The sequence below is a fragment of the Oreochromis niloticus genome, linkage group LG4 (genome assembly GCF_001858045.2).
Source record: "Oreochromis niloticus isolate F11D_XX linkage group LG4, O_niloticus_UMD_NMBU, whole genome shotgun sequence".
In the NCBI taxonomy this organism is placed as follows: Eukaryota; Metazoa; Chordata; class Actinopteri; order Cichliformes; family Cichlidae; genus Oreochromis; species Oreochromis niloticus.
This window is the reverse complement of record NC_031969.2, coordinates 10,490,181-10,512,967: the sequence shown is the minus strand read 5'-3', so window position 1 is coordinate 10,512,967 and position 22,787 is coordinate 10,490,181. Positions and strand designations below refer to the sequence as shown.

Below are 22,787 nucleotides of genomic sequence, written 5' to 3'. Positions count from 1 at the left end.
TGGTTAAAGGGAGCTTTGCAAGAAACCCATCCTGCATGCTGTTACCCTCATTCCATCACGCCTCTTATATTTCTGTCTCCCAGTGCCTTCTTCTAATGCTGACACCCCTTAACACCCACTTCCTTAGCTTCTCCATTTCTGCATCTCAGAACGAGGGGAGACCCATTTATACCTCGGCGCTGCTGCCGGTGCTTTTGTGCTGGAATGGCAACTGCGTCTTTAATACTTCTTGGAATGGCTGGAGTGTGGGAACAAGGAATGTCTCACCCTCCTTTTTTTTTCTTCTTCTTTCTCCTCCGCTTGTGGCCTAACGTGGTGACACCAGCCAGCTCAGTCCTAACACAGAAATCCAAACACAAACCTTCGTCTATATTAAGAGCTGGTCTCTGAGAGCAGCAGTTGGCTGTCGGGAGACTCTTGCCCAGCAACCCAGGCTGACCCACAAACAGAGTGATTTGTGACATGAGGTCAGCTGTAAATGTTTTATCAAGAAAAAAAAAGAAACAGAGTCACAATTGATAGTGTGGTTAAATCTCTTGGAGCTGAAGTTGATTATTTAATTCAGTGGACAAAAAGAAAACGGATCAGCCACTTAACTGAGTGTCCAAATAAATACACGTATGTGTAGTTTAATTTCACCCTCTCATATGTACGTTCTGATTTCATTTTCTCTAAAAGTAGACAGATATTAAAGGAATCACTTTGAAAAGTTGGAGCATTAGAAAATGAAGGTAGCTACAGTCCTGATGTCAGCTGATTACTGATTATAAGTTAAGTGGATAAAATATTAGAAACTGCTCTCATTATACAGTAACTCCATCATTACGAGTTAAACAAACACCAGTTTAAACGGTCTGAAATGTTTAAACATCAAAGCAAGAGTCATTGAATGCATGACTAAGAGGAAGAAAGAATGATGTAATGATCTGAAATGCCTCCTTTTGATTTCCTCATACATGGCATTGCTTCAGACCAGCTGACTGTAACGTCTCAGAGTCCAGGGTGACAGTCCAAAACCCAAAGGTCTCAGATTTTACAATAAAATGACTGTAACTGTTAACGAATTATCAAACAGTCAAAGACTGATTATCTGCAGGTCAACTAACAGATTCAAAGTTGACTAATCAGAGCAGTCAGCATGCAAGTGGTGAGAAATTTCTACTTGATGGGTTAGGATGAGAATTTGGCCAATCAGTGACCCTAAAAATCTTCATTGTAAAGAAGATGCATGCCATTACTGAACATTTAGCCAGTGCAAAGTGGAAGTGACACAACAGATAAATATCAGCCTCTGCCATGAGTCAACAGGACTGACGTTCAGAGGATAAGCTAACAAAATTACCTTTTATATCTATACGACTAATTTACTGAACTTTTCTGGTGTTTTCAGTGTCATTTCTATAACCTGCATTCTGTCTCTTCAGGCTACCCCCCTCTTCCAAGCAGCTTGTACTCCAGCCCTTACCTGGGGCACCTGGGGCACCTTGAGCCTCCCTCGCTCTCCCAGCACCCTCTCTATGATTCTCATAAAGGTCAGTATCTGTCACCGACAACATTCACAAAGACCAGTTGCCTGAATTTATTGTACATATTCTGTCTTATCCTGTGATACATCAGCAGCAGTAGGTTTTGTGCTAAGCCTCTTTATTATAGTGTGAAAGCCTATTTAGTTGTGGGCCCTGGCCAGAAATACAACACCAGATTTAGCCCTGATTCCTTTGTCATTTTCACACCATAATGTATGTCTCTTCTGTCATTCTGCTGTTGCCGATCTACTATAAGCCTGTTGCATTGTTACGTTTTCTTGGCAAGTTGACACATAAATATTTATTATTATTTTTCACCTCTGCTTGAGTGCTGCAGGATGCTGCTGTGCTCTGCCTTCATCATCTGTTTCATCATCTGTCTGCATGCAGTGTGGTTGTTTGTGTTGTCTGACTTGTGTGTTATGTTGTGTTTCTAGAGGGATATTACCTGCCATCCTCCCTGAGGCAGTCACCTCTCCACCCCCCGTCTGCTGCCTCCAATACCCCGTCCAGCTCCACACCCCCACAGAGGACATCCCGGGAAGGGGTGAGGGAAAGGTCTTATCGGGGAGAGAGGGATAGAGACAGAGAGAGGGAGAGGGAGCGTTCAAGAGAGGAGCAGCGGCCGCAGAGCGTGGTGGACCTGACACAGGACGGGAGAGGTGAGGAGGACCGCAGGGTGGGCAGGGAACGGGAACGAGAGAAGGAAAAGGACCGGGACACAGAAAGAGACAGAGATGGTTGGTCCTTCCATCTACACCAGCAAAAGTCACACTCCCAGCCTTCCACAGTGGAGCCCAGATCCAGGCTGTCATCTCCACAGACCTCCTTCCCTCCTGGTGGGGGTGGAGGAACCGGGAGGTTTCATGGACCAGAACCGGACAGAGGGAGTCGGGACGAGGAGAGCAGCTCTCGACTCCACCATAACTCTAATGCTAATTCGAATAACTCAAACCCTCATTCAGAGAGACATAGGAGGAATGACTCTGTAGCCACGTCAGCTGGAACCCTCCACATATCCTATGTCCTCCCTCCTGCTCTCCAGTCCTCAACAGCTGGTGCGCCCCACCTTTCCACAGCCAGAGAGTCTGTCAGGGAGCAACGAATAAGCGCACCTACGTATGTGCCTTCTGTGGAGGTTTATGATGAGCAGACGGGGCCGATCCAGATAGCATCACAAGCGCGCGACAACAAACACAGAGACAGAGAACGGGAGCGTGACAGAGACAGAGACGTGGAGCATGAGCGGGACAGAGACAGAGAGAGGGAGAGCTACAGGTTTCATGAGAAGATCCTCATGGAGCATCCTCGGCTCTCCCACTCAGGCGATTTAAGCAATCAAAGAGAGGAAGGTTCTGTGATTTGTTCCAATGGTTCCGTTGGTAAACGAAGCCAGGACGCATCCCTCTCCTCCATTCAATCAAGGTTCAGCCCAGAAACCAGGGACATCTCTAAACACTCAAACAGATTAGGCATAGAGCGATCTGCGGCAGAGCCCAAGTGGAATACTATCAGTCCGTTGACCAACTACGCTACAAGTCACATGGCTGCTCTGGCAGCCCAACACACGCTTTCTTCTCCCCACAGCCAGCAGACACACACACGAATGTCACAGTCGCCTCACACATCCCATCGACACAACAGCAACACACAATCGACCCACAGCCATTCTCCCCAAACACACTCCTCCCAGCACGGACACGGGCGTGCAAGCGAGGAGGGCAGTCAGAGACGCTACCTGGACCCATCAGCGCTCTACCGACCAGGGGGTTCCAGCGGTGGAGAGCGTGGTGGGGGATTGGGTTCGGATTCTAAAGAGGTTTCGGCCATGCAGAGCCTGATCAAATACAGTGGAAACTTTGCTGCTGAAGGTCCTGGTTCCTCCAGGCACATCACGGACGGCAGAGGGCCCTTTGGTGGATTGGGGAACATTGGGATGGACGTCGAGAGGGAAAAGGAGAGGGAGAAAGAGAGAGAGCGAGAAAGAGAGAGGGATAGGGATAGGATAGCAGTTGGCTCCGGTGGTTCAGGAACGTTAAGGATGCCTCAGCTGAAGAGAGAACAGGAGCGACCCGACAGCGCCCGCTCCTTTGGTCGGGAGGGTGAGGGCGAGGTGCGCCACCCTCCGGTTGGGATCGCTGTTGCTGTGGCTCGGCAGAGGGACAGCGGGACCACCAGTAAACAGACGAGTGGAAGCTCAGACACACAGAGACCCCTGCTGCAAACCGCTATTAAAGGTCAGTACTTCTTTGGTCTTCTTCTGCTAAAAACTCCTTTTTATAAAAAATTTTTTTCCTGGTGACTGATAGATGTACAAATCTGAGTGCAAATTTTCTATTTGCACTCAGTGTAGGTTTTAAAATACTTCCAGGAGTCACATTCACTGAACTGATTGCACAATATTTTAAAGTTACTGGCAAGTTAAATCAAGTGTACTTAGAACATTGTTCAAATGTATTTGCTCGTGCTTCTGCTTTCAACTCTCCACTGTGGCTTCTCTCCGAATTGTTCTGCAGGGAACATAGATCCCTTCAGTTAAATGAACCAAGAGCAAATGATTCCTCATTTTGGTTTCTATGAATAATAGACGATTCATTTTCTCGCGCCTCAAAGTCATATTTCCTCAGCCCCCTGTTTGACACTGAGGTGTTCATGCGTGTAACGTGATTTGAATGGTTAAAAACAACTTTCCCCCCCCCCACAATTTGACTAATTATGTCATAGGGTGTATTTTGTTGAATGGCTCTCTGCTGGCTGCATAGCAATTCCTGCCACACTACACTCCATTCTTGGACGTCAAGGTCATTCAGCTCCAGTGCTCCTGCTCCATCTCCTTGTTTCTGTTTCTTTCTCAGCACCGTGTGTCATTGAGCTCTTTCTGTCTTCCCACAGCTCGGCCTCTCTCTCTCTCTTGCTCTTTTCATTGAGTTGAATATCTCTCTGCCTCTCCACCCTTCTTTCCTTTCAGAAAAGGGTTTTGTAGAGGCACTCCCTCCTTGTCCCACCTCTGGGCCCTCTACTCTTTCTCCACTCCCCCCCCTCTCTGCATTAAACATGTCATTACAGAGCGCAGCTAAAAGCTACAAACAAGCCTTGAATTACAATAAGACCATGGCTGCGTTGCTAAGCAATGGATCAGTCTTGAGTGACTGTGTGTATATTAGGAATTGTGTGTATTTATGAGCTACTGTAGATGCACATGCAGTGCATCCCTGTTTGCGATTGGAGGGGTGGGGGGTTAGTCATTTCCTTCCTTGAGCAGATTGATTTGCTAATAGCCTCAGTCCCTCATGCTAGGAGGAGCTCTAAATAAACAGCAGAAGAATTACACTGGAAATAGATGGATGTGTAAATGGAAGGAAGCGCGAAGTGGTCTAATGATAGGAGAGACCATCTATCAATAGGTTGATGGACCGGAGGAGAAAAGTGTGTCAGGAAAGTAAGAAGAGTATGAGACAGATGGAAGCACAGCAATGAGGAATGTGGGGGAAGAAGAGGGGGCACGCAGTGTTTATCCCTGATACAGAAAGGATAGCATGTGGGACAGGCTCCTTGTAACCTTGGTAACAGTCTAGAACCCTTTCCTGTGGAGCATGTCAGGGATTGTTAAAGTCTCTTGTCCTTTTATAGGCTACACACACACACACACACACTGACGGACTCATGACTGAAGGGTTTGGCACACATGTATAAAACCTTCTGCTGCTCGGGGACCCTCAGTCAGCGTTGATGAGATGGAAAAGGGTTAATGGGAGAGAGGAGGAGACCCTCATGTTTATTCTGGGTTCCCCGCTTGAGTGCTGCTCCCCTTCCTCCTCTTTTCTTCCTCCTCAGTCTTTTGCCGTTGGCTCTCATAGTAAGCAGGATGGGTTTAAGGCCCTGTGTATGCAGTAGTAAGGCAGCGATGGCAGGTTCACGTGTCTCCTGTGGCACTAGACTAATAATTGATGCGAGCTGGCAGCTGGAGTGAGAGCCGTCACTCCATTTCTGTGTGTATTTGTACAGTTTGTGTGCACACACACTCTGTTTGGAGAATGAAGCTAATTTCTTTTTAGCCTCTCTGCTCATTATGACATGCTGTGCCACCTTTAGTCGCTGTCACCTTGTATTTTCCCCCTTCTGTTCTCTGTTGTCACCCATCGTGCTCGACTTTATGAACTTCTGCCAAAGTTTCCTTTTTTCATCCCTACTATAGACCAGAGAGATGTCCAAGAGTAGAGTGCACTGTAGTAGGTAGCATAATATGGCTGTTATAGCCCATCATATTTTCTTCTATGGTGTATAATAGAAGAAAATGTGATAATGAATCCTTTTCTCTCTTCCCGTCTTCCTGAATGTGTAGATGAAGAACGTGGAGAGGACCGTGCTCGCCACCACGATGACAGACTGCTGGCTGGCCGGCTGGAACGTGAGCAGGAGAAAGTGCTCAGGTGAGGAAGTAAATCATCTATTGATTTTTTTTAAAAAAAATTTTTTTATTGTTAGTAACTCAGTTACTTCTTAGTCATGAATCGTGGTTAAACAAGTCTAGTATTGGGAAAACTGCAGGTCTCTTTTATCACCTCTTCTTTAAACAATATTAAATTAAAATCATAGCCTGTATATAAAGGATGGAAGAAGCAACTGTGTCACCTGTTGCTTTGTGACTTAAACTCTGGGGTTTTCACCACTTTGTGAGTTTGGTGCTACATGTGACCATATTTGCAGTGCAGAGTTCAAACTTCTTAGCAAGCTCAGCTAACGAGCTGTATCCCGAAACTGTGCGGGTGCAGTCGACACAGAGTCCTGCTAATTCCTGTGAAGAAACAAATGAGGTACTAGAATTTTTACTCACCAAAACTGGAGCACAGATTTCTTTGTTGCTGTGTTAATTCCACTAAAAATGCTAGTAAAGAGGTCCAGTTCAGCCACTCAGATTTGCTGGTACGGCACAGAGCAGGTAGCTAGTTTCCATCCACCTGTCTGTCAAAGCAGTCATGTTCCTGTTAATGCAAAATTTTAAGCCTGAGCAAAATCTAAATCTTACAAAACATCCTGTGTACAGTTGTTATGAACGTGGTCAAAAATGTTTATGTAGCACACTGTAAACTGGTTTATTTCTGCTGTAAAGTTGAATGCATTTTAACGTGGGAGTCCACTGGGATTGACTCGCTTTTGGAGCCGTCCTTTAAACTGCAGTTTTTGGCACTTCCACTCTGCCTTCATTTCTCAGCCCCAGGGGTTGTCCCTTTATTAAACGGGTCTTGTTTCCTTTTAGAGAGTCCAAGGAACTGGCAGAGTTTACTCAGATGCACCCTGCCCCACTATCTAGCGGCTTGACACCCGGTATGATGACGTCCAGCCTCATGACCCCAAACCTTGTGGTCACAGGAGGTCCCGCTCTGGCAGGGGCTGGACGATGGCCTCCCGACCCCTCAACTTTGACCTCTCACCCATGGATGCCCCGGCCTGGAGCTCCCCCAGTCTGGCTCTCTGGCTCTCCATACAGTATGTAGATGTGCTTTTGTCTCAGACACTTTAGATTTTTCCCCAAACTTCTCATAACATTGTTGAGGAACTCAGTTGTGTAACTGGTGATTTTAATAATTTTGTGCTTTATGTGAAGAGAAAAGTCAACAGAAGCTGAAATAATGAATCTTTTATTCAAGCAGCAGAAAATTAATAAAGACACATTGTTGATTGTGCTGCTTTTATTTTGACTGTTGTTTCAACATTTTTTTTTATTTTATTTTATTTTTTTTTTAGAGTAAACAATTATTTAATGGATTATTTAGAAGTAATCATACAGACAGCCCTAGTTTACTTACTGTTTGCATTAAAACAAAGTGGTAAACACATATTACGTGTGTTACAGTTGGTTTGTTTGATGGAAACTTTACATGTTGGAGTTTAAATAAGCTCCTTGAGCACTGAAGGAGACGCCCAGATGTGGGACAGATAGCACAGCACGCCACTAAAGGAATTAGCGGTTTTAACTCTGTATGCTTTTGCACTTTCAGAAGCATTTCTATCTTACTGTCTGTCAGCGTTATAACACCTGGTGCTAAATGCAGAGCAACACACAACATGCTTTGTCTAGCTTCACACACGTGGCTTTTCCTGATTGGTGTTGTCCGTCCGTCGAGCGGTTCAACCAGCAGCAGCCCCGTTGAGTCAAGTGCCGCAGACATTCCTGGTCTCTGCAGGACATTCCAGACCTGCTTCTTCCAACGCACACTGTCCAGAAATAACAGCACGGAGACGCAAACTCACTCACTCGCATGCTTATGCAAGCGTACACGTAAGGTTTGAAAACATGCAACACTGAGACACATGGTCATGCAGAGCTCCCCAAGGGCCTTCTCTGTCTAGACACGGAGGACAAAAAAAACCCCAAAAACAAAATCCTCTCTCAAGCAGCTAAATTCAGTGCACGCTCCCACATGTGATTCCATTATGCTTTCACTGTGAGTATAAATACTGAATGAAGAATAGCACTGGGTAAATGTTGGATTCGGTTTGGCTTCTGTTGACTTTCTCTTCTTTTCATCCGACGTTTTTCACACTTCTGCCTCAATTTTTCACCCTTTTATTCTCCTTCCCTCCTATTCAGGCCTGGGTCCCTCTTCACTCCACCAGACCCTCCCCCCAGGCTACCCACCCTCTCTGCCAGGCTCGATGCCCCCTCCCTACCAGTTTGCCAGAGATCCGCAGTCTGGACAGCTAATCGTCATCCCATCCGAACACCTGCCACACTATGGTAGGAAAGCTGTTGTCTTTGTAAAAGTATCAGTGCAAGTTGGCTTCTGTTTTGCTCAAGCAAAAACAAAGGAGTACCACTTTTATACAGACAGATGTTACTGTTTGTACTTTCTGTAAACAAATGAAAATGGAAAACCACTCATGTTTCTCTGGCTTCATTTTATAATTTGCCATCAGCTGACTCTATTCTGTGACCATAAGCCATCCTAAACCCTGTATCTGTGATCCTGTAGCAGTGCATTGTACTTCCTTTCCCCTTGTACATACCCAACTCGGTTTCAGTCGTTTTCCTTTACAGTTGAGTACCACCTAATGTGCATGGGGTAGTTATAGCAATGCAACAAGGCAACAGTGTACAAACATTTTTATATTAAAACTAGATCAGCTGGTTTCCTAAGTGCCCAAAAGCTACAAAAAGGATGTGAAGTATCACAGTAGTAAACATGTTCCAATATTTCTCTATCAAATTCAAAATAACCCCAAAATCTTTTTGTAAGTGGGGAAAAAACTGCTTTGTAAAAAGCAGCCACTTTAAATGGACATTTAATTTTACTTTCTTCTCATGGCTCTGGCTGCTGTTCTGCAGGTGGTGATGTACTGGAGCGTGGAGCCCCAGTGTGGTCGGGTGTGTACGGTACAACCAGCACTTTGCAGCATGCGGCCCAGCTGCAGCTCCTCTCTCAGCAGCAAATCCTCCGACAACACGAGCTACTCATGATTCAGCAGCACACGGCGCAGGTCCTGGAGCTACAGAGGAATGCACAGATAGCTGTGAGTGCACTTTGTGCTGTTAAGCACCTTCATGTCAACAAACAACATATTTAAAGACATTTCCATGAATATTAGACATTGTCCAATCCAGCTGCATGTAGACATAAAGGCATAAACACAGCAAAACAATGTGTTAGATTGGCTTGCAGTAGGATTTTAGTTCCCTGCTTTGATTGCGCTTCCAAAAAGTGAAGATCAGTAAACAGCCATATCCTGCAGCTGCAAAAGAATACAGCCAGGGAAGTCTAAACAAAGCACATCCCACAATTCATATCCTGAGTCTGTCACATCATACACACACGGTGCGTGCATCTGTCAAAAATATCTCCTCTTCTGTGTTGTAGGAGCGCCTAAAGGCCAGTGAGCACCGGCCAGAGATGGAAGACAAAGCAGACAAGCGTAACACTGACTCAAAGCCCAGACCCTCCTCAATTTCATCCCCGTCTCCCTCACCAGTGCTGCATCCCCGCAAACCTCCTCCTTCCTCTCGATCTCCAACCCCATCGACATCGTCCCTAACCCCACTGCCTCGGCTCCCCTCTCCAGTGACCACACTGAAGTCTGAGGAAGGTGGGCAGAGAATACTGTCTCCGCCAAAGCCCCTGCCTCACCCGCCTTCACCCCGTTCAGCGTCTCCGCCCCCTTCCTCGCCACGGCGGCCTAAACGAGAGATTACTGAGGAGGGGGAGATGGGACAGAGGGAACGGAGAGAGGGTCAGAAGCCGACCTCTGCACCCTTTCAAAGCATGTACTCCGGTGAGTCTGCAGCAACCTCACAAGTGAAAATGCAGCCATCTTTGCTTTTCATCATCATGTCAGCTAGAGTGGATACATAAGACTTTATGTTTGCACTACCATGAAAACAAAGTGTCTTAAGCAATGAATTAATCTGACCTACCTCCTGATTTCGGACAAATTTGCTTTCTAACTGATGTTTTTGTTTGCCTTTGTGACAGATCTCCCTCCAGGTTATCCTTACCAGTCCATCACGGCCCCGTTTGGCTCACCTTTTCCTCCTTATCACATCCCAACACCCACAGGGGAAAATGCAGAAGCTGTCCCACCCCGTCGTGTTTGCTCTCCTGCTTTAGCTGCCCCTTTGCCCTCAGCACATCTCCATTCAAGGCTTTTGGACACAGATATCAAGCCTCAAAAGCTAGAGCAGTCAAAGACGGGATCTTTCCTCAAACAGGAACCTGATGTGGAGCAGGGAAAGCTTGACATAACACCAGAGCCACTCGGACCTCTTCGGCAAAGCTGTAGTCCTGCCCAAGTCACCCAGGACAATGAAGAAGACAGGGAACCCTCAAAGCCACAGCCTCAACCGTTACCTCTGCATGTCCCTAGTCCTCCACCACAACGAGCCAGAGGGCTGGAAGTCAGGGAGGAAGAGAAGGAAGAAGGTCAAATCAAAATAGAAGTTTCAGCTTACTCATGTCAGACAGCATATTCTGAGCCTCCTACACTCACAGAAGCTGAACCTAAATCCAAGGTCATAAAGGATCCAGACCAAACACATTATGCAGAGTGCATCAGCACAGATTCAGACAGACAGGAACTGTCTCAGACATGTGCGTCACTAGATCAAACCACCAGCGCTTCATGTGAACAGGAACAGCCAGACAGTCCAGTCATATTAGATGCTCCCAGTCCAAAAGAAAGTCTTGTTGAGCCTCCTCTCTATCCACTTCCTGCCCCTACCTCTCCACTTCCACTTGTCATCAGTTCAGAAGATCCCATGGCAGGGATGCTCGCCTTGCTGACAGCTAGTGAGATGGTCCATCCTCTATCCATCACCCCACCTGCCCCAACACTCATACCACAGATAGAAAGCTGCAGCACTGCAGGACCCATGGAGATGGTGGCGCTGGAGGGGATGGCCCTGCTTAGCCAAATGGCTCAGCAAGAGTTAGAAAACAGCCACAAGGAGCAAGGTAAGCAGTTTCTAACAGATGTAATAAACAGCTATTTATATTTATCAACTCCTCTAATTTTAGTTTTTTCTGCATCCCATCCAGATGTGACATTAGAGGATCTAGACTGTCTTCTTGAAGCAAGCAAACAAGTCCTTCTGGAGGCCATAGAGAAACAATCCCACATTGATCTGCCCAGAACGCTGGACCCCAACAAGAAGTACAGCTGGCGGCAGAGGAAGGAGGAGCCGGTAAGATCAAGAAACGTGTGGCCCACAATTGAAAATGAGTCTGTTTAGGAAGTGTTTCTCACCTCGTTGCCGCTCTTTGCAGCTGTACAGTAAACTGCCTCTGGATGTGTTGGACACAATGGAAGTGGAACTCCGTGTCCGCTTGGCTGAGCTGCAGAAGACGTATAAAGAGAAGCAGAGAGAGCTCAGCAAGCTCCAGAGACGCAGAGACAAGCGGTAAGTTTTTTTTTAACACTGCTTGCACACTTGCTGTAAGAGCCACTACTACGCAAAATAATCACAAAGCTGCAAAAAATGCTCCCATTCCTCCGCTCCAGGACGAACACACACTTAAAATTGTTTTCTGTTGGGTCAGTGAGCGCCAGCTGCAGGAAGATGAGAGGCGCAGTCTGACCAGACGGGGTAGAGGGCGACCTAGAAAGAGGAAACACTTGGCCACACCTACCAAACTGGACAGCAGGCCTGGAAAGTGAGTGACCCCACGAATGTAATCTGCGGTTTACTTTTGCCGTTTGTTCTCCTTTATGCATGCTTTTCTGTATGCATATTCAGCAAAGGTGGATATTTCTGTCCCAGGGTGGGTAGGGCGGTGCAATACTCGGAGGATTCTGAAGCAGGGGAGGGACAAAGGAAGAAGTTCCGGGTGTCCAGAGAAGAAGAGGAGACGGAGGCAGGAAGTGGAGGCTTGAAAGTGAAAAAGAAGAAAAAGAAGAAGAGCTGGAATGACACGGAGCCATCTACTAGTCATCCGCTGGAGGTAGGCTACCTGGAAGTGCATTTTTTTGGCAGCAGGGTAATGCGACTGTTCTCGTATAATTAATGATGAGTCTATGGTGATGGTCTTAGGTGCTAAAGGCAAAGCGTGGCCTCGTATGTGAGCAGGAGCAGCTGGCGTCAGACCTCGACAGAGCGCTCTCTCTCTCGCAGCTCGGCTCTCTCGGCGCATCACGCAAATTCACCTCCAGCACGAAATCGGAGAAGTCGAAGAGCAAGTCTGTGGAAAGTCGACTCAAGGAGAGAGGAATCCACTCCTCGGTCAAAGCAGGAAAACACAAGATGGCTACCAAGGCTTCTGCTTCAGACGCTGCCCGGAAAGTGAAAGGTCAGAAGAAGACCGCTTTGTTCTCTCCCATGAGATCAGAGCTCAGCAGCTGCTCTAACAGTGAGTACCTGGAGACAAAAAAGTAGCTTCATGTGTCTTTTCCCCAACTGTCAACACAGCCTGAGGTATAGAGTGGCCTGCTTTTAGCTAATGCTGATACAGTGTCACTTTTTAAAAAAAAATATAATTCATGGTTAGACTTGAAAAATTAAAAGTGCAGCACATACTCATGTTTTATGCCACTTATGTCATTTTACATTTGTCAGTCACTGGCTTCAGCACACAGAAGAGTGCTGTAGAGGTGGGAGTTGGGTCTGAAGTGGTGGGAATTAGATTTGCATGTGCAAGACTTCCACAGATAAAGTGCATCAGAACCACTGAGAGCAATTTAAAGCTGCACAGGTGGATCAGTTTCTGGGTGACCTGCTTGATCACTCACCAATCTCGTCTTTTTCTTGTCTGGCAATGATTTGCTTTCTTGCATTTTTCCCCATTTTCTTGACACATGCTTGTTGGTTAGATGGTGTAGAAAGTTAGATTATCTGCGGCTGACTGGTTCCAGATATGCTGGGCTTTTGCTGCATTAGTTTAGAAAATAAAACATTAATCTCTGCGAGGCTGTGATATTGAAACCAAGCGGAAACTCTTTGTGTCTGAGTCTTTGTTTCCATCCTCATGACCTCATGAATGATTAACCGCACTCTCTCCACACCAGACTCCGATTCAGAGGAGCACACTTCTGCTCGAGGGGGCTGGCCCCCTCTCTCAGGGACGCGCTCCCACGGCAGCCTGCCCAGGAAGAGGCGGTCCACTTCATCGCCAACATCCCTGCTATCCAGTGAGAAATCTCAGAAGAAGAAACACAAGCACTTATCCCTACTGCTGGAGGAAGCGGGCCTCAGCTCCTCTGACGACTCCTTCGACCAAGGTTACTGACCAAATCTTAGAGCTATTCGCCGCTTGCTGTCGAGTCAGACATCACTGTGTCTTAGAGCTTGTGTCTTAGTTTGGTCTTCACTAAGGCAGCTTTTTTGTTTTTTTGTTTGTTTAAGACTGTGCTTTTGCTTGACGATCTCTACCTCTCTCGCTGCTGGCCTCTCTGCAGAGTTGCCATATTTTTTTAAAAAAATGTTTACCTATTTCTACGGTGTTTTTTAATGCCTGGATTGCAAACTGTTTTGTAGCATTTGTACATTGAACATTTTGTGAATTGTGAATTTTTCGCCCCCTCATAAAATTGTATTGCAGTTTGACATCTATAAGCTTTATTAAAGGTGTTGATTTGATTGCTACAGAAGGCAAAGCGCCGTGGTCCTTGTGTCTGCTTCATCTGTCTGTCCGTCTCTGTCAGTACGTCCAGCTGCCCAAGTGCACCTCACACATCCTTTGAAGTGCTCTGTTCGTCAAATATCCCTGTGGATAGCTGGAAAATGGCTGTTCTGCTTAAGGGTTCACACTTGGAAAGCTAGAAGATGAATTCAGAGCACACAGAGCCCAATCTGTTTGGACAGATAATTTCCTTGCTGCGCTTTTAAACGGTCATAAAATAGATGTGTAATGCTAGTGTTAGTCGTCGTGCTTCACTTTTGTTTTTAGACCCAACGCTTCTTGAGCATGTGGCCTGGTGTTTGACGTTTTTGGGGGGGAAAATGACCCAAGAGTGATTTTGGGATATTTGGACAATAGAGCTCCTCCTGTGTGTCTACTAAACCTTCAAATAACCCTTTTCCCTTTACGTTGCTGTCTCCGACACCTTGCTCTGTCCTCTCACCTTTGACCCCCACCCCCATCCCCTTCCTGCCCTACTCATGATGCTTTTAAGTGTCTCAGCCTGTTCCATGTGCTTGTGCTGCTGCTACTGCGACATTACAGAAGCTTGGCGAGGACTAGCGCAGCCTTGAGCCTACACTACCGCGCCACGGCCATTCTGCGCTGTGGCTTTGCTTAAGCTAGACTGGGCTAAGGCCAGGCTACGTTACGGCTAGGCTCTCGCCGCTGCGCTGCCCCGCCCCACCCTGTCTGAGGCCACACCCCTGTCACCTGCTCTGTAAGTAGGATGTGCCCCTCCCTCAATTTTATTATTGACTAACATGGACTATGCTGAAATTGAAATGCCTACAGAGAATATTAACTTTTTTGGGGGGGAGGGGTTTGTTTTGTTTTTTTTATTGTTCACACAATTTGGAGCTCTGACGGTAGCCATGGTTACCCTCACCTACCAAGTTAATGTCTACTGATGGCTTGTAAAAGTTTAAAGAGACACATTTGGTGTTGGGTGGGAACAGAGGATGTAACCATGGATAATTAAACCACATAAGGGGCCTCACAGGGCTGTCCTCTCAGTGCCTGCTTGTCCTAACGTCTGTCTGCTTACTGTTAACACACAGTGGATTCACAGTACAACATGTGCACCAGATTTAGTTCCTAAAAGTAACTGTTAGAACCTCGAAACAAGTCTTTAAATGTTTTCGTTCTTGTCTCGAGCTGCAGTGAAAGTAAACTGTTAATTAGGGTTAAAGCTTCCTAAAAACCCTGCAGTGACCCGCAGCTATACTCCAGGGCAACCTGACATCAGTCGCCTCTGATTCTTCTTAGAACTGAGGCTTTGAAAACAAAAATCCAGAACCACTTGATTTTCAGCCTAGTGATGAGTTTCCTTTCCCCCCCAATTTTTTTTTTTATAGTTCTGTGCTTTAGTATCACTTAAATCCCAAAGTTATAGCCTTTTAATAATTTTACAGCTCTTAAATGTACTGTGTATCCACCCTCCATGTTAACACTAACCCCCTCTGTTCATGAACTGCTAACTGCCAGCTACATGCAGCTAACCGCCGCTATGCTACACTCTGAGTGTGTGTGTCTCTTTGTGTGCTCTTCTGGCTTGTCAGAGGAGGAGGAGCAGCTTTTATTTTATTTTCATGATGTTTTTAAGCGTTTTTATTTTTCCAATAATAAATAATATCCCAGTCAGCTCACTCGGGTTTTACTGACCTTGTGGGGACCTTAATCTGTTTCACCACTGACATTATGGGGTCATAACTACTTTATGGGTCCCCATGATGCAAATCAATACATTTGAAGGTAAAGTGATGTTTCCAGGCTAGGTTTAGGTTGGGATTAGGGTCAGGCAAGCTACAGCTAAGGTTATATGAAACTTCCAGTGTAAGTCAATATAATGTCCTCAGAAATCAGCTGTGGTGGGTGTGTGTGTGGCTCAGATGCATGTTTATGGTTGATTTTTCTTGCTGTCGCTTTCTCGTGCAGCTTTACATTGTAAAGGCGGGCTGCGGCGGTTCAGACAGTGGATCTCCTCTCTCTCCACTGTTGTTTCTCGCCCGCCTACATGTTAATGTCTGTTTATGTGTACCTGTGTAGACACATAGTTAAAGATCCGGGCTGCTGCAATAGCGGTGTTATTTCTTTTGTTAATTAGCCCTCTCTGTGGTGCACTCTCTCTGCAACAGTAGGAAGTGATCTGACCTTTGGTCCAGACCTCCTGCCGTGAACACATTTGTCTCTGAGCTGGAAATTTTTTTCTCTGACGCAGAAACCTCCGAGGACGAGGAGGAGGAAGAGTCGGATTCAGACGACGACCCCGGTTGTGAGGAGAGCGGGCTGGGTCTGCTGGCCAGGTTTGCGGCGAGTGCGCTCCCTGTCAGCTCGGCCTCTTTGAGCCTCCACCACGACAGCAAACACTGCAGCAGGCAAAGCACTCTGGGTAAAAGATCTTACACACAAATGAGCTGTGAACTGATCTGGCTTCTCTCTCCTTTTGTTTTAATGCAGACAGACCCAGTTCACTCTGCTTCTGATTTCACACATTCCCCCGATGGCCTTTAACTCCATTGTGTTTTTTTGTGGTTGAGCAGATTCACCACCTGAGCATTCGTTCAGGATTTTCTTATTGATTGATGGTTAAATTTTAATTCATTCTAATTGTCACAGCAAGGGTGTGTGTAATGATTCACCCTTGAATTATGTATTAGTTTCAAACTGATCAATAGTCCTTTTCACAGAGTTATTGATTTCAGGCAATCTACCACTTCAGTTCATTAATGACTGGATATTTATGGGAGGAGTATAGTTTTATGCATGTGTGAGAGATACATAGGAAGAGTTTTTACCATCATATGACCCTCTCCTCACCTCCTACAGGTTCACCAGAGTGCGAGTGGTCAGACTCCGGCTCGGACGTGCGGTTAAGGAAGTTCCCTTCTCTGCTGCACGGAAAACGCTCCGCCCCCGAGCTCCCCCTTTTGCCGCCGGCGACCCGCCGCGTTGACCAGAGTAGCCCCACCAAGCGAGACGAGGCGCTGCCAGTCAAATGCAAGCCTCTGCCCAAATCGCGCCCCATGCCTCGCTCACCCCGGAGATTTAGCTTCGACCTCACCAGCAGCTCTGGGTTCGGAGGTTTCAGCGAGGATGAGGGCTGGAACCGCCGACGCAGCGAGAGGATTTTTCTCCACGATGCCACCGTTTCAGCAAATCAGATGTCGGTGTCAGCCTCCACCCCTTCCACCAGTCAGAGCTCCTCCTCTTCCTCCTCCACCAGCTCGGCCCCACCGCTCACACCGAAGGCCGTCTCCAGACCGAAGCCCACTCAGCCCAGCAGAGACGGGAAAGACGTGATGAAAGTATGTCAAGAAGTCACTGAGCTGTTACCGGCTCAGACTGAACAACAAAATCACACCTTTTCCCCTCTCCTCTCGCTCCACATCTTTTCTACTACCTTTTCGCCTCCTTGTTCAGACTCCTGCTCCCTCGCATCCTTTTCTCTTTTGAAATGTTTGCAAGTGTGTGTGTTTAGGAGTGTATGTCAGAGTGCCAGCAGGGTTTCCGTTACTTCAGTCAGTGCAGCACTCCCCTGCTGTCTGCGGCGTGTTGCTGACAAGAAAGGACAACTGCAGGCGGCTTGGAAGCATCCCCCCCGTGTGTGTGTGTGTGTGTGCGTGTGTGTGTGTGTGTGTGTGTGTGTGTACACAATGTGATTCTGCCCAACAGAGCCTCAGTGACATAATTTATTCATATGCATGTTTTTAACTGTGTTGTAAAAACAGAAAAAGAAGCTGAAGGACTCTCCTCTGCCCGTGAGCCCGTCCACTCTGTGCAGTCCAATCACAGACAGTCCTGCACCGCTGAGCCTCAGCCTGGCACGCAAGAGCCAACCAAAACCCAAGACCAAAGCCAGAGAGGTCAGTATGATGATGAATTTGCTGCAAAATCATTGTGGATTCGAACTTAATTATGCTGACGAGGACAAAGCCAAAGCTTTAAAGTTATTGGACCTAATAGTGCAAAAACTACTTTGAGGCTTTGTGTGTGTGTGTGTGCGTGTGTGTGTGTGTGTGTGTGTTTATACACAGTATGAAAAGGTCTTCAGAAACAAACTAATAGCTTGTGTTGGATTTAACACTTTTGTTTCGTTACTGAGGGGAAAAAAGTAAACCTAATTGTGTGATTTCTGCCAAAGTGTTGTATTTCTCACCATCTGCCGCCAGACAAAACTTGAGTTTGTTTTGGAAAAGGAAGCAGAAGTGTGTGCAGGGCTCTTCGTGCTGGTGGAGATGGTTTATTCGACAGCATAAGCGTTGTAATATGCTACTGTTTGTGTGTGAAAAGTTCATTTGTGGTGTGTCAGCCTGGTGATTTGGTGGAGTGGCACAAATCAACATTAAGTAGAAAAGCCACTGTGTCGCGAGGGGAATCACTCATGTTCCAGAATAATTTGATTGTAAGAAAAATAACATCATCACATTTTTTTGGAATATAATCAAATCTGCTTGTTTGTGTTGCAGCCTTCCAGGGGTGCGGTGAGCAGGCTGATGGAGAGCATGGCGGCAGACGAAGACTTCGAACACAACCAAGACAGCAGCTTCAGCGAGGACGAACTCCTCCCAGCACGAAGCAGCAGCGTGTCAGAGAGAGCCTCGACTCCCGGTCAGTGCCCGCAGACTCGACCTCAGATTGTCACACATGCTAAAATGATAACATGCATATTTATTGCTGTTTGGGGTGGTGTTGTGTTCAGCTCCAGTTCAGTGTGTGCTGGATAAGGACTCTCTGGTGGACGGACTCAGAGTATTGATCCCGATGGATGACCAGCTACTGTACGCAGGACATGTGAACACTGTACACTCCCCTGACATGTGAGTACACATTAGCAGACTTGTAAGTAGAGGGAAAAACATGTGAGGCGTTTGAGCAGCTTCTTAGCTTAGCATAAAAGTAGTAGAAGTTGTAAACACAAAAGTCCAAAGGTTTATGCTGTCCTTCATATTTTCCAAAGCCGTCCCGTGGCCCGAATTGGGATCTTTACCAGGCCAATTTTTGCCCTCGGGTCTTATGTTTGACAGCCCCTCCTTTAAGCACACACATTCATTCACACAAACATGGAAAAATGAAAACATTAAACATGACATTTCACTTCTGAGTTTTTGACCGACTCCCACTGTCACCATGAAATTTCATATCTCTGTGTTAATTTGGATCTCGTGTGGTTATGTTAGACAGATATTTTTGACCCTGTGGTTGTTCTTGCTACAAGGAAGTACCACCAAAACCACATTTTGCCATGATGACACTCACACAAAGTGAAAACAATAGTAAAGGGAGTGCGTTCCTCAATCTGCTACACTTCAAGCTCTATCAAGATATGGACTACGCTCTGGCTCTGACAAAGAGACCACTTACACTTCCAAGAACGCTGCTGTGGCTCAGGAGACTGTCTGACAGTGTTGTTAAAAGCAATGACCTTTGCTTGATGACCCCAAGCTTTTGACCCCTCCCCTTTTCCCACAGATACAGCGTGGTCGTGGAGGGGGAGCGAGGAAACCGACCGCACATCTACTGCTTGGAACAACTCCTCCAGGAGGCTGTGAGTATCTATGTGAAATATGTGAGGTGTAAAGAGTAGCAAAAATGAAAGTATTGTGTTCATGTGCAAAGGGAAATATGAAATAGTTTGATGCTTTAGCTTGCCATATAAGACTTCCTACTTCTGTGTGTACAGATCATTGATGTGAAGCCTCCATCCGTGCGCTATCTCCCTGAGGGCACCCGCATCGCTGCCTACTGGAGCCAGCAGTACCGCTGTCTTTACCCCGGCACTGTTGTCAACGGTGCGACAAGAGCACAAACAGCCACCACTTCAATGATAGGATTCATAAGCAAGTTACATTGTTGCCAGCAGCACAAACAAATGCAAACGATCTTAGCAGAGCGCACTTTCATTGTAGAGATTTTACTGTCTTGGAGATTGTAAAGGAAACGTAACTGGTCTGGATTCTGTTCTTGACTTCAGATGGAAACATGCTGCATCAGCCCTTTTAATCTAATCTAACCAGATCCAATCGTTCCTGCTGACCTGCGCATTTTCGTTTCTTCCAAACAGGAAGTTCAGACATCGACGAGAATGATGATCTCATCACGGTGGAGTTTGACGATGGCGACACGGGCCGCATCCCTCTCTCACACATCAGACTGCTGCCGCCAGACTACAAGATCCACTGTGAGCACGAAATATGCACACAACACAGTGTGAAAGGTTTAGCACCAGAGACACTCAGATTACTCTTGGAGAAAGAGAAGGGGGAGTCTGCACGCTCTCTCTGGCTCTCATTGCACTTTTACATTTGAATTTTGTCTGTTTTTTTTGTTTTTTTTTCCCATAAAGTGCTCTCATACGCTACGCTGGCCTTTTTAAACTGCCGTGTGTGAAGCCAGATTCAGGCGTCAAAAGCAGTGAGAAAAACAGGGACCATGAAGCACATTGCTTCCTTAAAAAACTGAACATATTTAATGATCACTGAGTCCTAATCCCCGTGTTTCTCTGTGGGAACTTGTAATAAACAAGGTGCTTCCAACACTTCCTGAGGGGATGAAGACAGTAGAGTGTATGCTCTTACATAACAGTACCCTAAACATCTTAGCCCAGTTTGCACATTGCAGACAACCAACATGAGCCCCCACCCCCCTGAAATCTCTTGCATTCATTATTAAAAGTGTGGAAAACGTAAACTTTAAACCCTTGTCTTCTTCTGTAAAGGTGCCGAACCGTCCCCGGCTCTGCTCGTGGCCAGCTGTTCCAGGAGGAGGGTCCGCAAATGCAGCAAAGAGGGTAAAGAGGCGGGAGCAAAGCCAGAGGAGACCACACCCAAGATCAAGGGAAAACCTGGTCGCAAACCAAAACCCAAACCAGGTGAGCCAAACAAAGTACTAATACCATCACATTGTCATGAACTCACGAACACTGTTTATCAGGGATAATAACAGAAACACTTCTGTGTGGTTTCCTTCTGCACTTATGAGAGAGACCAGTTTCGATGAGTCACATTTTTAAAACAACAGAACCAGCAAAAATAGCTTGAGGTTCAGAAGTGTCAGACATCTCTAGTTTGACCATGTGTGTCATCTCTGATGTCAGTTTAATGAATTTACTCAAACTGCTGCTGTGCTGTTCTGTGAAGCTCGCAGCCTGTAGCTTTAACTGTAATAAAAAGCACACCGCTTGTCCGATTTGCTGACGCTGCCTGCGTTTTAACTGGGTAAGCAGTTCTTAGATGTAATATTTTCATTTTAGAAGCGTTTGCTTGCTGATCTGTCTACCCTGCTCAGCATGACGAGCTGCAGACCACAAAAGTCATGAAGCCACACAATGGAAATGTCAGCAAATGCGGAGTAAAGCAGGAAATAAAATTACATTTGTATTGTTTTTCCTCTTTTCCCCACAGAGAGCTCCATGAACTCAGACGGTCGGGAGAAAGCTGATCCTCCACCTTCCTCCACCCAGCCTGTTGAAAGACCCCAGGCTCCAGCCAAGCCCGCCCAGGAGCGACCCTCCTCTGTGCAGAAACCAGCTCAGGAGAAACCCCGCCCTGCATCCCGGCCAACACTGGGAACCCAAACAAAACCAGGCCGAAAGAGCTCCGCTACATCCCCAACAAGCAGCCCTACGCTTTCCAGTCCAGTGCCCAGGAAGAGCAGTCCGGCGCAGCCTCCAGCTTCTAAAGCAGCTCGTTCTCTCCCTCCCTCGCTCTACCCCTCCACCTACGGTAAGGTCCTGACTGTGGATCTGTACAGCGAGCCAAACCTCAGCTCGTACAACAGCCAGCGCAGAGAGAGGGAGAATAACAGCAATGTCAGTCCTACTGCCAACAGGCCAATGTCTAGGCCCAGTATAACTGCTTCATCTACTGCATCCAAGCCTGCTGCATCATCCACACCCAGACCTACTTCTAGTTCCTCGCCTAAAACCAAACCCTCCTCAGACCATCACAGCAGCTCTAGACCCAGCCTAAGCTCGGGACTCATGCCCAGCCCCATTTCTAGGCTCTCAGCATGCAAAACCAGCTCTTCTCTGACTCCAAGACCTTCATCATCATCTTCAATATCGTCATCCTCGGCTCCCAGACCTAAAATCAAGATGCCGTCCGACCAGCTGTCGTCCAGGCCGAGCTCCGTCTCCAGGCCTAAGACCACCTCCGGGCAGGGTGACGTGAGGCGGAAGTCTCTCTCCGCAGAGCCCCTCGTGAAGCTCGACCACGAAGGAGTCACTTCCCCTAAAACTAAGAAGACGAAGGCTCTGATGTTGCTAGAAGGTCGTGAAGTTAGGCGAGACCACACCCCCATTAGCACAGCCACAGCCAATCAAAAGCTACTAAAGCCTAAAGTGAGAGCTCCGGGTAGTGAGACTGGTGTGCCAGACAAGGACTCAACCTACAAAGCCCCAATGATGGCTAAAGAGAAGCCAGACAGTCGTGGAGGTAGAGGACAGGAGGTGGACACAAGAGAGGAGAAAGGTAAAAAGGAGGAGAAAAAGGAGGTGGAGAAGAGGGAGGGGAGAAAGATGAAAGAGGAATCGCAGAGCAGCAGCAGCTCAGACTCGGAGGAAGAAGGAGAGAAAGGGAAAATCAAGAAGAAGAAGAAATGCACCTCAAGCTGCTCTTCATCGTCTTCATCCTGCTCTGGTTCTTCCTCATCTTCTTCCTCGTCATCATCTTCATCATCATCTTCGTCAACTGACGACTCCTCCTGCAGCTCAGATGAAGAGAGGACTCCTACACCTCCACCAGCCCCGGTCCAGAAGCCTCCAGAACAAGATAAACCTAAAGAAGAAGCAAAAGAAGAAGAGGAGGAAGAGGAGGTGAAGAAGGAGGTTGAGGTGAAAATGGAGGAGGAAGAACTGTCTCCACCACCACAGTCTCCCTCCCCCTCAACCTCTCCAACAGCTGCTGCTCCTGCTCCCTCTAAACCGGCTAAGCCAGCCACCGGAAAGGGCTCTGGACAAAGGGGTCGCCCTCCAAAACCAAAGCCCAGTGGAGGAGAGGGGAAAGCGGGGAGGCCAAAGAGGAGAGAGGGGGTCCACCTTCCCACGACTAAGGAGCTGGCTAAACGTCAGAGGCTTCCAAGTGTGGAGAACAGGCCCAAAATTTCAGCTTTCCTTCCTGCACGACAGCTCTGGAAGTGGTTTGGGAAACCCACTCAG

At 47.0% G+C, this 22,787-nt stretch overlaps 1 protein-coding gene across 3 annotated transcripts in view; it reads left to right on the top strand.

The window, feature by feature from the left end:
• Window positions 1-22,787, top strand: part of tnrc18 (trinucleotide repeat containing 18) — a 46,925-nt gene that overhangs the window by 18,939 nt on the left and 5,199 nt on the right. For 2 of the 3 annotated variants that reach the window (XM_005468365.4, XM_019355488.2), the window contains exons 4-27: window positions 1,425-1,532; window positions 1,964-3,763; window positions 5,869-5,956; window positions 6,784-7,013; window positions 8,119-8,265; window positions 8,854-9,038; window positions 9,383-9,794; window positions 9,995-10,972; window positions 11,057-11,202; window positions 11,285-11,418; window positions 11,558-11,671; window positions 11,779-11,959; window positions 12,049-12,364; window positions 13,020-13,232; window positions 15,852-16,022; window positions 16,460-16,938; window positions 17,362-17,496; window positions 18,100-18,241; window positions 18,333-18,450; window positions 19,103-19,178; window positions 19,314-19,470; window positions 19,695-19,811; window positions 20,349-20,501; window positions 21,034-22,787. In XM_005468365.4, the coding sequence (XP_005468422.1) occupies window positions 1,425-1,532; window positions 1,964-3,763; window positions 5,869-5,956; window positions 6,784-7,013; window positions 8,119-8,265; window positions 8,854-9,038; window positions 9,383-9,794; window positions 9,995-10,972; window positions 11,057-11,202; window positions 11,285-11,418; window positions 11,558-11,671; window positions 11,779-11,959; window positions 12,049-12,364; window positions 13,020-13,232; window positions 15,852-16,022; window positions 16,460-16,938; window positions 17,362-17,496; window positions 18,100-18,241; window positions 18,333-18,450; window positions 19,103-19,178; window positions 19,314-19,470; window positions 19,695-19,811; window positions 20,349-20,501; window positions 21,034-22,787 (8,354 nt within the window). The remainder of the gene's footprint in view (window positions 1-1,424; window positions 1,533-1,963; window positions 3,764-5,868; window positions 5,957-6,783; window positions 7,014-8,118; window positions 8,266-8,853; window positions 9,039-9,382; window positions 9,795-9,994; window positions 10,973-11,056; window positions 11,203-11,284; window positions 11,419-11,557; window positions 11,672-11,778; window positions 11,960-12,048; window positions 12,365-13,019; window positions 13,233-15,851; window positions 16,023-16,459; window positions 16,939-17,361; window positions 17,497-18,099; window positions 18,242-18,332; window positions 18,451-19,102; window positions 19,179-19,313; window positions 19,471-19,694; window positions 19,812-20,348; window positions 20,502-21,033) is intronic. The other variant, XM_005468366.4, reaches the window with a different exon arrangement.